Below are 13,560 nucleotides of genomic sequence, written 5' to 3'. Positions count from 1 at the left end.
AACAACAGCTTCAGTGAATTAGAACAACCCGAACCTACCAGAAAGAATGAGAGTAAACCATTCAGCCAACCCCAATGACCCGGGGGAGGGAGAGCGGGGAGCTTGCAAATCCCCTTACTCACCGAAATGGGCCCTTTTGTGTGATTTCCTGTGGAGGCAGCAGTCAGGGCTGCTATATATACAGCGACGTTCCCCCAGTCCCACACAGCACCGAGAGAACCTCTGCTCACTCTCTCCAAAATGGGCAAGGTAAGTCCTGGGTACCTGATGCCCAGCCCCAGTGCAGCGTCCTCAATGAGGGCAAATAGTTCCATGCTCCCACCTCTTTCATTTTGCAGATCACCTTCTACGAGGACCGGAGCTTCCAGGGCCGCTGTTACGAATGCAACAGCGACTGCCCCAACCTGCAGCCCTTCTTCAGCCGCTGCAACTCCATCCGGGTGGACAGTGGCTCCTGGATGCTCTATGAGCGCCCCAACTACCAGGGCCACCAGTACTTTCTGCGGCGTGGCGAGTACCCCGACTACCAGCAGTGGATGGGCCTCAGCGACACCATCCGCTCCTGCCGCCTCATCCCCCAGGTGAGAGCCGCTCTGTCTTTGCCTTTCATCTTTGTGGAAATAAAAGCTATTTCAAAAATATTGTTATTCAAAAATATTGTTCTCAGGCCAAATAATTCCAACTAGCGGACAGGAAGTGACACATAGTGCGTGCAGCCCAGTCTAGAAGGCTGTCTCAGTGTGCTTCGTAAACTTTGCGGTGTTTTCTTTTAAATCACATGTTCCCAGATTTTATATTTTAAATGTAATCAAAAAATTGAAAGACCAAAGGCTAATTAAGAAAAAGCAGGACATGAAGGTACCATCTGTTCAAGATATAATTTCTTAAATGTTCATTTCAAGCCATAGCAAGTCAGAAATCTAATAGATCAAAATATATAAATGCAATCTGGGACTGTGTAGTTGATTAAAAGTACTTTTTGCTTGCTTCACCTTATTTTTCTATTTGATTATTCTTTCTTGAGAAAATAGGCCCCTATTTTTGGATTTCTATTCTAATTTAGTGGTACAAATTAAAGGAAAGGTCAAATCCAAAACTGCAAGTTTGAGATTCAGTATTTTCTGGGGAGTGATTGCAGTTCTTAGAACTGTGGAGTGTGGGAGGCCTGGGATATAGCGTTGTCAAAACAGACCTTAATGAAGGTGATTCTTGGTGTCAAGGGAAATGAAAAAGTGCAGAGTAGGAGGCCAGAAAGGAAGCCTAAGAGCCAGAAAGATTGAAATTTGAACTGCAATAGAGGTTATGAAAACAGAGAAAAGGAAAATATGTCATCTTATTTTTCATGAGAGCTTGATAGTCCTTTGCTCCATAGCATACCTGAAAACCAATACATCAGTCTTACGGGAAATAGCTAAATGTCGATAGCTTTTTAACAAGAATAATATATCAAAAGATACTTAGCTTTCTAATGACTCTCACTTTTCTCCTTTGAAAAGGGCTTTCTCAAATCACAAGCATGGAAGTGATGAGATAAATTTTATCTTAAGCGATTCCCAAGGCCCGGGGGCTGGTGTATAGCAGCGGAAGGGGTGCTGAGCTCTGTTCCTTCCTAGCTTTGCATAGGAACCGCTAGACCCATGAGCAGTGGACCGTAGGGGGATGGGAAGGCTCCTGAACTCTGCAACAGGGTTGTTCTGGAAGCAAACTTGGATTCAGAGCACTTCTGGGCAGGTGTGGCCATGGAGATGCAGGGGCTGGAACTTTAATTTCTTTCTGTTTGTGTCCGTTTTCTATCTGCCATCCCAGCACTCCGGCACTCACAGAATGAGGATCTACGAGAGAGAGGACTTCAGAGGACAAATGTCAGAGATCACAGAGGACTGTCTCTCTCTTCAGGACCACTTCCGCCTCACTGAAGTCCAGTCCCTCAACGTGCTGGAGGGCTGCTGGATCCTCTACGAGATGCCCAACTACAGGGGGAGGCAGTACCTGCTGAGGCCGGGGGAGTACAGGAGATATCTCGACTGGGGGGCTACAAGTGCCAAAGTTGGCTCTTTCAGACGAGTCATGGATTTTTACTGAAGTATTTATATTCTCTGCTTCCCTCCTTTAGAATGTAATAAAATATTTTAGCTTGTGTTTCTGGCACTAAGAGAGTCTTGTCTTTTTTTTGAATCTATTAAGCATTCATAAACAATAATGACACTTGGCCAAACATAAAAATCATTTTCAAGATGGGAAGCAACCTCTTATAAGGGGAATATTGCAAAGGATATCATTTCTAGAACTCTTCCGATGAGCAAAACATGAAGCCCCAAAGAAACGTTCTATTCAATTGGGCTAAGGCCACTTGCGGTTACTCGCACAAGGATATATTTGCAGCTACAATGATGAATTGGTACTTTTTGAAACAGCTCAAGTTATCCCTCCAGGTTATCCCTATTGTCTTCCCTGTATAGCCCAAGTCTTAGCTAATGATGAAAGTCGTTCTCAGCATCTAGACCCTTCCTTCAGTTCCATAAACGAGCACACAAACAGAAACATTCCCACTATTGCACTTCTCATCCTTCTAATATCCAACATCCTTTTCTCCCAATTCCATTTCTAACACTCATTCCTCTGAAGATTTTAAGTCCAAATATAATTCACTGTCTCTTTGCTATATGTGCTTTGTGGAAGAATCTCAGGACATTTATGAAAACCACATGCAGACAGGGAAACTCGGCTTCGGATCATTTTTATAGGAAGTAAAGTATTATGAGTAAATATAGAAAATAATACTAAACAGAAAATAAAGAATTGAAATTTTCTGGAGAAATTTGTTTGTTGACTATGTATCTATTCCCTTTAGTTTCTACAAATGGATTAAGATTAGCAGGTTAGCCGGGGGTAGTGATGTGGGCTTGTAGTCCCAGCTCCTCAGGAGGCTGAAGTGGGAGGATTGCTTGAGCCCAGGAGTTCAAGTTCAGCCTGGGCAACATAGTGAAACCCTGTCTCTAGAATGTATATTTATCTCTCAAGAAAGAAAACTTTATACATATTTATATACTATATATATATACACAGCATATATATACACACACATATACACACAATTTAATAAATTTTAAAAATTAAAAATAAGTAAATGAGGAACTTGGGTCAGAGGACAAATGATAGTAGGAGAGATGAGATGGAACCCAAGTTGTGTGCTGTAAGGTGTTATGCTAACTGCAGGTAGATCCAGATTTGGATCCAGTAGCCAAGACAAAGAAGGAAACAGGATTAGACAAATTAATTAATTATTCAAGATAAGCTTAACCATTCCAAGTATTGAAACCTAAAAGAAAGTTTTCTTGTGGGTCCTGGAGGGTAATGAGTAAACATAATCCCCAAAAACATCCTGCAGTAATTAAATAAGTTCCTTAGGGCTGTTTCATATAAAGCTCACCAATGGAACCGATGACTTCAGGTCAGAATTCATCAGCAGTATCCCATCCTTTGAGATTCTAATGAATTGGATCAAATCCCACCTCACCTGGATTGGGAGCTTTGTGTACTCACTTCTTCCAACACATCTATAACCCAACGTCCCTTATAATTCTGGAGAAGGAATGAGTGGTTTATGCTCCTCCCAGTAGCCCTCCACTCTGAACTCCTGCCTGGGTACTGGGAGGGTTGTCTTGACACTGTCTTCATGCACCACGATGACCCAAATGGGAGACAGAGCTCCTTTTCCTTTAACTTCTGAATCATCTCTCACATGTGGAATTGATGTGTGCAGCTGCCTTTATTATAGAAGTTCTGGGAACACAGATGCAAGTTTACATCACAGCAACACATCGATATCAAATTTAGTATTAGATGGCCCTGCTTTAGATGGTCTGTGGGCCCCAACCTAGTGCTAAGTGGCCTGCCTTCTCTCCTCTCCTTTCCTGACTCCTCTCTTCTTGGTTCTTAGCCATACCACAGGGCTGTTCATTTTTCAAAGAGTTTTCTTCCATCCCATGTCCTCAGGGTCTCCCTATCCAACACCCAAGGGGCTTATAAACAAACATATAATTTTTTATTTAAATTTGGTCATTGTTGAGAGCAAAAGGATGTACTATTATTAATTACACTGGGACAAGAGGCATGAATCAGGAATATTCTAGGCAAACTGGGATGCATATTTACCCTACTGAATATATATGGTATATAAATATGTATAAAGTTTTCTTTCTTAAAAAATAGATTCCAGGATTATTTAGTATTAACTCTTCTTAAATCCCAGTTCTTTAACCATTAAACTCCCAACACTAGGCCAGGCGCGGTGGCTCACGTCTATAATCCTAGCATTCTGGGAGGCCGAGGCGGGAGGATTGCTCAAGGTCAGGAGTTCGAAACCAGCCTGAGGAAGAGCGAGACCCTGTCTCTACTAAAAATAGAAACAAATTAATTGGCCAATTAAAAATAAATATATAAAAATATTAGCCGGGCATGGTGGCGAATGTCTGTAGTCCCAGCTACTCGGGAGGCTGAGGCAGGAGGATCACTTGAGCCCAGGAGTTTGAGGTTGCTGTGAGCTATGCTGACGCCATGGCACTCCAGCCTGGGCAACAGAGTGAGACTCTGTCTCAAAAAAAATTAAAATAAAATAAACTCCCAACACTAGTGTTGGCTTCCTGGAGACATTCATCAGAGTCCTCTGTTTGTCAATACTGATCAATCCTGTCAATACTGACAGGAATTAGAAAGCCAAAAGCTTCTTGGGATGCTGAATTTTACACTAATTGGCTAATAGGCATAAAATCACAGACTTCAGGCATGGGAACACCTGGACTGGAAGTGCATAAAATTAGAGTCCCCGTATCTCTTTGGCCAAGTGATTATTCTTGAAAATTGGTTGCTCCCTTCTCTGGGATACAGGCAAAGAGAAAGATGTTACCCTCCTAATTCCAACATAAAGAGAAAGCCAACAGTGGGGAGTGGTCTGGGGAAGGGATTATGCCCAAATTAACTGGTAATTCTACCTTTTACTCTTTCTCTCCCTCTTCTCTCTAAAGCAAATACTGGGACCTCAAAGAGTGGAATGGAAGAAGGTATAGCCTACAGGATCCCACTAAGTTTTCCCCATGAAGACAAACCAACAATCTGAGATAACCCCAGTGTTAGCCTACATACTGTACTCCAGACACCCTACACGCACCAGTATTTCCTGCATTTCCTAGTTTATAATGCTAAGTCCAGATTTAAATATTTTTCTTCCTTTTTTCTCCTCTTTTCTCCCTTTGAATCTATGATTTTCTCTTGCTTATCTAATCTTATAAAAGCCCCACTAAATAAAAATAAAACTGAAATAACAGCTATTCCATAAAGGAGTGCTAGGGATTACTGTGCTGAGTTTACCCTCAAAGGGCTCTCCTCATTATGGGCCCCTTCTCCAGTTTTGCTGCTACCATGGGTTTAGGTCCTCGTGTTAGTATGTGTACTAACATTCTCTCTCCTTTTCAGACGTTGGGAGTTCAAATTTTCTTCTTTGTGGGTTTGTCAAAGCAGAAGTGACAATCACAATCACAGCCACCTGTTGCTTAAACAAGAAGAAATGTACTGTCAATTTGTTCCAAAAGGAATACTATTAGGAGTCAAGCAGACTGGGTGGATCAATGATTATTCTGTCTTCTGGTCATTTGTTGCACAGTCATCAAAGAGAACCAGAGGCTCATGCTATGATGGTAATCCTTGGTCCCTTGTCTAGTCTCTTCGCTCAGGACACTTTGGTCTACGTGGTCATCATCAAAATGACCTCTGCTTATTTAACCAAGCATGTACAGTCACGCACTAGTAACAGCGTTTTGGTCAACAGTGGCCCACATATACAATGGCGGTTCTTTAAGATTATAATGGAGCCGAAAAATTCATATCACCTAGTGACATTGTAATGTCTTAGCACAACACATTACTCGAGTTTGTGTTGATGCTGGTGTTGATGCTTCTGCACTGCCAGTTGTATAAAAGTATAGCACATACAATTATATACAGTGCATAATACTTGATAATAAACAACTGTCACTGGTTTATATATTTACTATACTATATCTTTTATCGTTATTTTAGAGCGTCCTTTTACTTATAAAAAAAAAGTTAACTGTAAAACAGCATTCTGCAGGTCCTTCAAGAGATGTTCTGGAAGATGGCATTGTTGTCATAGGAGATGACAACTCCATGTGTGTTTTTGCTCCTGAAGACTTTCCATTGGGACAAGATGTAGAGGCGGAAGACAATAACATTGATGACCCTGTGTAGACCTAGGCTAATGTGTGTGTCTGTGTCTTAGTCTTTAACAAAAAAAGTTTAAAAAGTAAAAAAAAAAAAAATTTTTTTTCCTGTAAGATTAATCACTAAGAAGCAGGAAGGTAAGTGGTAAAATCAACTATTGACTGAACCTCAGGACACTACCAAAACTCTGGGATTGGCTGATGCTATTGTCACATTAATTTGTCATCTCAGAAGGGATAAAAAAAATAGACAGAATCACTAAGGAGTAGAGCGTTTATGGGACAACACAACATTTCTGTTTTTTTCCTTTCATTTATCATCTCCACTGTTACAAAGGCCCACTAAATAGATCAAGGGCAGGGTGCTTGTCATCCTACACATTGAAAATTTGCAAGTGCTGAACTTTGATGTGTGTATGCCTGAGTAGGCTGAGCATTTGAAATAGGCTCTGTGGACCATTACAACAATGAATTTCAGACCAGGGAATAACATTCACATATCCTCTGAACATTTATTGAGTAACCCTTATGTGCCAGTCTGTTTTGCCAATGAATGAGAATACAAAAATAAAAACGGGATAGTCCCTGCCCTCGTGGGGCTCTCCCATCTGTTTTGAGGGACTGATGTCTAAACAAAACAATCAGATAAGGGAGAGCTGCCCCTACAGTTGCATGAACATGATGCTTGGGGAACTAAGGAGGCAGTATTAAATTCAGCCCAGAAGATTAGGAAGGGTTCAAGAAAATCTTTACAGAAGAATTGATGCTTGAGCTGAGACTTGAAAGGGTAAAATTTCTCCAGGTGAAAAATAGAGAACTGATGTCTCAGTGAGAAGGATCAATATGTTGAAAAACAAGAACAGTATGAAAATTACACTGTGCATTTGGGAAACGACAAGCAGTTGGTTGACTGTGGTTGGATGGAAAGTGTAGGGACAGACAGAGGCAGTCAGAGCAGGGGTGTGCCACGCTGAGGAATCACTGCTTGACCTGGAAAAGGTGGGAGTCAGTGAATGTTTCATGAAAGCAGATGAGTGACATGACTTGTGGTGTGTCGATTCTCATCACTTAGAATCCTGGCAGAGGGTGGCTTGGAGGATGGCAAGACGGGGCAGAGTCAGGAGGCTGGGGAAAGCTCCATTGACATATGATGAGATCCTAAGTGAAACAGCTGCAGTGGGTGGTGGGTGTGTGTGGAGGGGCGGAAGGACAGAGAAGGAGAAAGATCTGGAAAGAGGTAGAAAAAATTCAAGACTATGCCATTCTGGGACAAGAGTAAAGTTCCATAATATGCATTATTCTGGCCCTTTTATCACTTTTCCTGTCTTAGCAAAGCTGACATTTAAGTGTTGGTATTTCTGCTTTCATTCTCTCATTATGCACATGTGAAACTTCACAGAACATGGAAGAGTGCTACAAAGCAGACAGCATTTGTTCCTTCATGTTTAAAGGGAATGTTAGTACAATTGTTAATAAAGCATTGCCTGGCAATGGCTAAAACATGATTTGCTTATCAAAAAATGAAGGAATAAACCATAGTAGTGTTTTTCGAAGTTTGGTACAAGAACTATTTGGTGCTAGTTAAAAATACAGATTTCGGGGCCAGGCATGGTGGCTCATGCCTGTAATCCTAGCACTCTGGGAGGCCGAGGCAGAAGGATTGCTTGAGGTCAGGAGTTCAAGACTAGCCTGAGCAAGAGCGAGACCCCATCTCTACTAAAAACATAGAAAGACATTAACTGAACAACTAAAAATATAGAGAAAAAATTAGCTAGGCATGGTGGCGCATGCCTGTAGTCCTAGCTACTCAGGAGGCTGAGGCAGGAGGATTGTTTGAGCCTAGGAGTTTGAGGTTGCTGTGAGCTCAGCTGATACCACAGCACTCTAGCCTGGGCAACAAAGTGAGACTCTGTCTAAAAAAAAGAGAGAGAGAGAGAGAGAGAGAGAGAGAGAGAGAGAGGGAGAGAGAGAGAGAGAGAGAGAGAGAGAGAGAGAAGAAAGAAAGAAAGAAAGAAAGAAAGAAAGAAAGAAAGAAAGAAAGAAAGAAAGAAAAGAAAGAAATTGGCCAGACAACTTTTATAAATTAAAGAAAAAAAATACAGATTTCAGGATCTTCTGATCTAATGAAATTGGCCAGAGGGTGGAGACTGATAATTTGCATCTTTAACAAGCAAAGTGATTGTTAAACACACTAGAGTTTGGAAACCACTAATGAGTTTGAAAGACCTTTCCAGGCCTACTTGTTTTTTTAAACTACAAAATGTTTCCATAGAGGATAAATTTTTCAGGAATCTTTGATAGGATTAAATATCTTTGAGAGAGATAAAGAGGTCGAAGTCATCCTTAATAATGTCACTCTATTACTAATATCAAACATTTATTTGGTGTTTATTTGTGCCAAGTATGTGACAAATACATTATACACATAATTCCATTTATTCAGGTCAATGTCCTTTTAGTTAAGGACCACCAGGAACACACCTGTGTCTAAAAATTTGGGTTTATTACTTGCAACACAGGAGCACATGCTCCATGGGGAATCATGGAGTATCTCAGTAAGAGGTTTAGAAAGAACCAGTTATAGGATTTGTACTTTGGTTGGGTGATTTGGGGAAGGATCTAAACAAGCCAGGGTTCATCCTAGATTAGATGGTGTCAGAAAGCAGGATTAATTTTATGATTGGTTATCTCAATAAACCCTACCCATAGGGAGGGGAGACTAGGGGAGGATAAACTGACAGTTGATAAAAAAGGAGCAGTTAATCATTTTAGCTGAGAGAGGGAGTGTTTGGTATTCTGTGGGAGGCACACTGACTTTGTTTCTGTCTGTGCCTAACAAAATTATGAAGTGGACTTATTTAATCTCATTTCTCCATGGTCTCAGAATCACCTTGTCTGAAGTTGGTACTCTGTGAGATTGTTCATGTCTAACAGGGTTGAATAACATGTCCTTGCTGTGTCAAGCCAGCTTCCGAATGTCAGAAACAGCTTGCTTGCTTTCTTTTCCTTCCTTCCCTCCTTCCTTCCTTCCTTCCTTCCTTCCTTCCTTCCTTCCTTCCTTCCTTCCTTCCTTCCTTCCTTCCTTCCTTCCTTCCTCATTAATCATACCATATCCCATGAGATAACACATGCTCTGACAGGTTATGTGGTTTGGCAGGTTCATGCAGCTACTCAGTGGACCTTCTTTGTCTAGGCAGCCCAATCTGAAGCTTACAGTCTTGCTGGTAAAGCTTTGTGGCCTCTCCCTACCCTTGGGAAAGGGAGGCAATCCATAAAGCAATATATACAGTATTTCTCAGTATTAGGCCCGATGGCCAAAGAAACCTTTTCCCTAGTTCTTATCGTAATGTGACTACCAGGGGCTGATTTCTAGTTACCTGAAGTGCACCCACAAAAGGGGAAGTCAATAGCTCTCTTAACCATCGTATCAACACAGTCAAAACTGGCCAAGATAAAATTCTAGATTTGTGCCTTCACTAGATTGGCAAGTCATGTAAAGAAAAAAAAAAAAATTAAAGTTAGAGAGTCTCTTTCATCAAGGGAAATTAGTCAGTGTTTGTGACATTCTGTCTCATCAACAACCTCTCTGGAATGAAGGAGCACTTCTATAAAGGGATAGATTTTCCCCAGAAAATTCGCGGGTATCATTGAATCATACGTGTGGAGCCATGCATTTCAGGTCAAAAGTTCAGACTGATGTGCTGATAAACTTAGAAAACACTAAGCATCCAAATAAAAGCAACAGAGAGCAGCCCATACAGGACAGCGTTAGAATATACCAGAGAACGAGGGCAAAATCTACAATCATTTCCACTGAATGCAGCACGTAAAAGGGATCCATAAAATCCCCTTACCCGCGCGGGCCCCTTTTGTATTGTTCCTGCCAACGCAGCAGCAGAGCCGTCCTGCTATATAGACCCGCTGTGGCCGCCAGCCCCATCGCACTGCTCTCGCGTCACCCGTGTCCACCAGCCATGGGGAAGGTGAGCAGGACACGAATTAAATAAGGGGGTGGGGGATGGAGAGGGGAAGCCTTTAGACAAGGTCTATGGGGAGCAAATGGTTTAATCTGGAATTATTCCTCTTTTGCAGATCACCTTCTACGAGGACCGGAGCTTCCAGGGCCGCTGCTACGAATGCAACAGCGACTGCCCCAACCTGCAGTCCTACTTCAGCCGCTGCAACTCGGTGCGCGTGGACAGCGGCTGCTGGATGCTCTATGAGCGCCCCAACTACCAGGGCCACCAGTACTTCCTGCGGCGCGGCGAGTACCCCGACTACCAGCAGTGGATGGGCCTCAGCGACACCATCCGCTCCTGCCGCCTCATCCCCCCAGTGAGTGCCGCTTGATTTCCGTCCCGCTGCCTGAGTGTCCTCACTGTGTTGTTGATCTGGCTTAGAGTGAGGGGGATTTGCCTCTAAAAACACCCAAGGGTTAAGTGTCCTTTAGATTCCTGCCTAAGCCCGGATAGATGCACGCACAAAAACAGCGCACAAAGTAAGGAAGAATCCACTTGGAGGAAGTGTTCGTTTTATTTTTAATTTTTGCTACTCTTAGATCAAAATTGTCTGTAACAAATGTAATATCATAGTGGGGTATAAAACTTGCAAATAGGAAACTGGTGGGGCATACGAGGGCAATATTTCCAGCAAATTATTTTACCTCTGGTAAATGAATTTCCAATGCATGAATTAGATTCCACTGTGGGCTAGTCAATGTCCAACTTTGGAAAAGAGAATTTTCTTATTTTGGAAAACCAGTTGAATTCTGGTTCCAATTGACTATTTAAATTAACTTTCCACCGAAGTATATTATTTTTAAAATCTTACTTTAGCAGTAATTTTATATATACATAAATTTGGGAGATAATACTCTTAGTAAAATGAACACTAGTCAAAATAAATTATTCCTATTTTCCCCCAAAATATAGATTCGAGTTAACATAGGGAGTTAGGAATCAAGATATGTGAGTTCTTGATGAATTCTTACTCAGAGTTTGAACCTATTAAAAATTCCATCTCCTAGATAGGAAATAGAAAACCAGAGTGCAAAAATTTGTTAAATGCTAACACAGCATTCACAGCAATCTCAGGGTCTAAATTTTACATTGACAATCCCATGCCCCAACCTGCCAAGCTCATGTGTTGTTTGTTTGGATGAATTCTGGAAGAGACTCATTTGTGTTTTCTGACCCTCCTTTCTGTGGACGGAGCAGACGAGCTCCCACAGGATTCGGCTGTACGAGCGAGAAGACCACAAAGGCCTCATGACAGAGCTGAGTGACGACTGCTCCTGCATCCAGGACCGCTTCCACCTCAGCGAGGTCCGCTCCCTCCACGTGCTGGAGGGCTCCTGGGTGCTCTACGAGATGCCCAACTACCGCGGGCGCCAGTACCTGCTGAGGCCCCAAGAGTACAGGCGGCCCCAGGACTGGGGGGCCATGGATGCCAAGGCAGGCTCTTTGCGGAGAGCGGTGGATTTATACTAAAATAGGTTAACACTACCATTTTCTCATTTTGGAACCTAATAAAGTATTTAGTCTGTATTGTTGGCAACTGCTGACTTCCGTTTTTCTTTCCTTGTGTGCAAATCGATTCGCCTGTCAATGCTCCTTGCTAAAGTTTGAGAAGTGACTGGGGGAAGAGAGAGGGGTCTGTTCACGAAGAACCTCAAGGCAGAGCGAGTTTGAATAAGACTCAGAAGTGGGAGTGGAGGCGGGCTGTGGCCTGCCTGAGAAAGAAGAGGGAGGTCAATGCTAGAGACACAGGAGTTGGCTGACTAGTGAGAAGGGAGGCATTCAGCCTAGTGCCTTGAGGAACAATATTCCAGAAGTTTCCTCTGACCCAAGAAGTGGGAGGACACCACCAAAGGCAAAGTCAGATGAGTGGTGAGGTCAAGGCTAACTTGGCAAACAACCTGAATAGACTGTATCAGGATTTGTGGTTTTGTTTACTTTTAAGCATAGTATTGTAGAACTAATGTAGCAGCTGTCATCAGCCATTGCCATGCCTTTGTACAAAGTTAAAGACCATCTGTCTTCCCCTAACGCAGCTCCTGACTGGGACTATAACTCTTAGCCAGTATCACCTCTGGTCCAAACACTGTGTGAAGTACAGAAATATGGTGGCCATATACATGGCACCAGCTAATGCAAATAAATTAATGAGATACACATCAATCTATTACATAGACATGCATGATACAATGGGCCACAAACATAAAAAGTTCTTTAACTACAAAAAAAAATAGGTTCAAATTTAAAGTCTTTGATTAAACTAAAATCTTGCTCATAAGCAAAGAAAGCCCTGCAAATTAAAAAAAAGCAAACAATGGAAAAATTTTTTATCAGTAGAGAATTCACTTATTTTTAACTTGAAAATTTCTCTCCAAAGTAAAAGCTACCTATAATCTTCCTACTTTACAAATTCAATAAAGGAAGAAGTTGAAGAGGTCCATCTGACACTTTTTTTTTTCACTTCTGACACTCTTTGTTGCTAAATCCTATTTATAGTTGGTGGGCACCTTTCTAAAAATTTCCCCTTTTTTATAAAGCTATCTCATGAAATACAGGCTTCTTTTCTTTACAAAAATGGAATCGTGCTGTATACATAATTCCATAACTTGCTTTTAAAATGTATTATAACATGGACATATATCTAAGTCAGTACCTTCTTCTGTTTCATGGCTGAATTGCATTCATTGTTTAGAGGTCCCCTAGAGTATTTCACCATTATCCATTGGTGATTGGGCTTTTTCAATGTTGTTCTTTCTTACAAACAATGACCCAAAGAATATCATCGTACATATACCTTTATCTTGACATGCCATAATTTCAAGAGGATTGAGACCTAGTAATGAGACTGCCTACTCATAGCACAAGTTTATTTTTTATTTTAATAGACTCTATCCAATTATTAGCCACTAGAGATCCTAATTGCTTTCTTTGAGTTAGGATCTTTACCATTTATTGAGCACATACCACAGGCCTGCTGAACAAATAAAGAAAACAAACAAACAAAGGCATTTTGTATTATGTTATTTCTACCACCACAGAGCCCTATGTAGAAATAATACTAATACTAAATAATAAGATATAATCACTTTTTAAAAAGTCAAACACTTACCAAACACTAAATAGTACATACTTGATAAACTTATATTTATCCAGTACTTTTACTAAGTGCTTTAAAATCATCCCATGAAAAAAATAAATAAAATAAAATCATCCCATAACAAACTTCTAGGGGAAATAAAGGGAATAATATTTATTTACATTTCTTGTGGTATATGTTTTTATTCCTTAATATTTTGGGAGAGAAAAGT

The 13,560-nt window shown here is 41.3% G+C and overlaps 2 protein-coding genes across 2 annotated transcripts; both read left to right on the top strand.

Moving 5' to 3' along the window:
• Positions 1–202: 202 nt before the first annotated feature.
• Positions 203–2,148, top strand: LOC105864299 (gamma-crystallin B). Its single transcript, XM_012752073.2, has 3 exons — positions 203–249; positions 339–581; positions 1,807–2,148. Exons 1-3 carry the CDS (start codon positions 241–243, stop codon positions 2,080–2,082), a joined length of 528 nt encoding a protein of 175 aa, XP_012607527.1. The 5' UTR covers positions 203–240; the 3' UTR covers positions 2,083–2,148.
• An 8,026-nt stretch (positions 2,149–10,174) lies between these two features.
• Positions 10,175–11,792, top strand: LOC105864300 (gamma-crystallin C). The gene is made up of 3 exons (XM_012752075.2): positions 10,175–10,219; positions 10,329–10,571; positions 11,453–11,792. The coding sequence occupies exons 1-3, from the start codon at positions 10,211–10,213 to the stop codon at positions 11,723–11,725; spliced, it is 525 nt and encodes a 174-aa protein (XP_012607529.1). The 5' UTR covers positions 10,175–10,210; the 3' UTR covers positions 11,726–11,792.
• Positions 11,793–13,560: the final 1,768 nt, after the last annotated feature.

This window comes from Microcebus murinus, chromosome 8 (assembly GCF_040939455.1).
Source record: "Microcebus murinus isolate Inina chromosome 8, M.murinus_Inina_mat1.0, whole genome shotgun sequence".
In the NCBI taxonomy this organism is placed as follows: domain Eukaryota; kingdom Metazoa; phylum Chordata; class Mammalia; order Primates; family Cheirogaleidae; genus Microcebus; species Microcebus murinus.
Note: the sequence above shows the minus strand (reverse complement) of the source record. Positions and strands in the feature narration are given on the sequence as shown.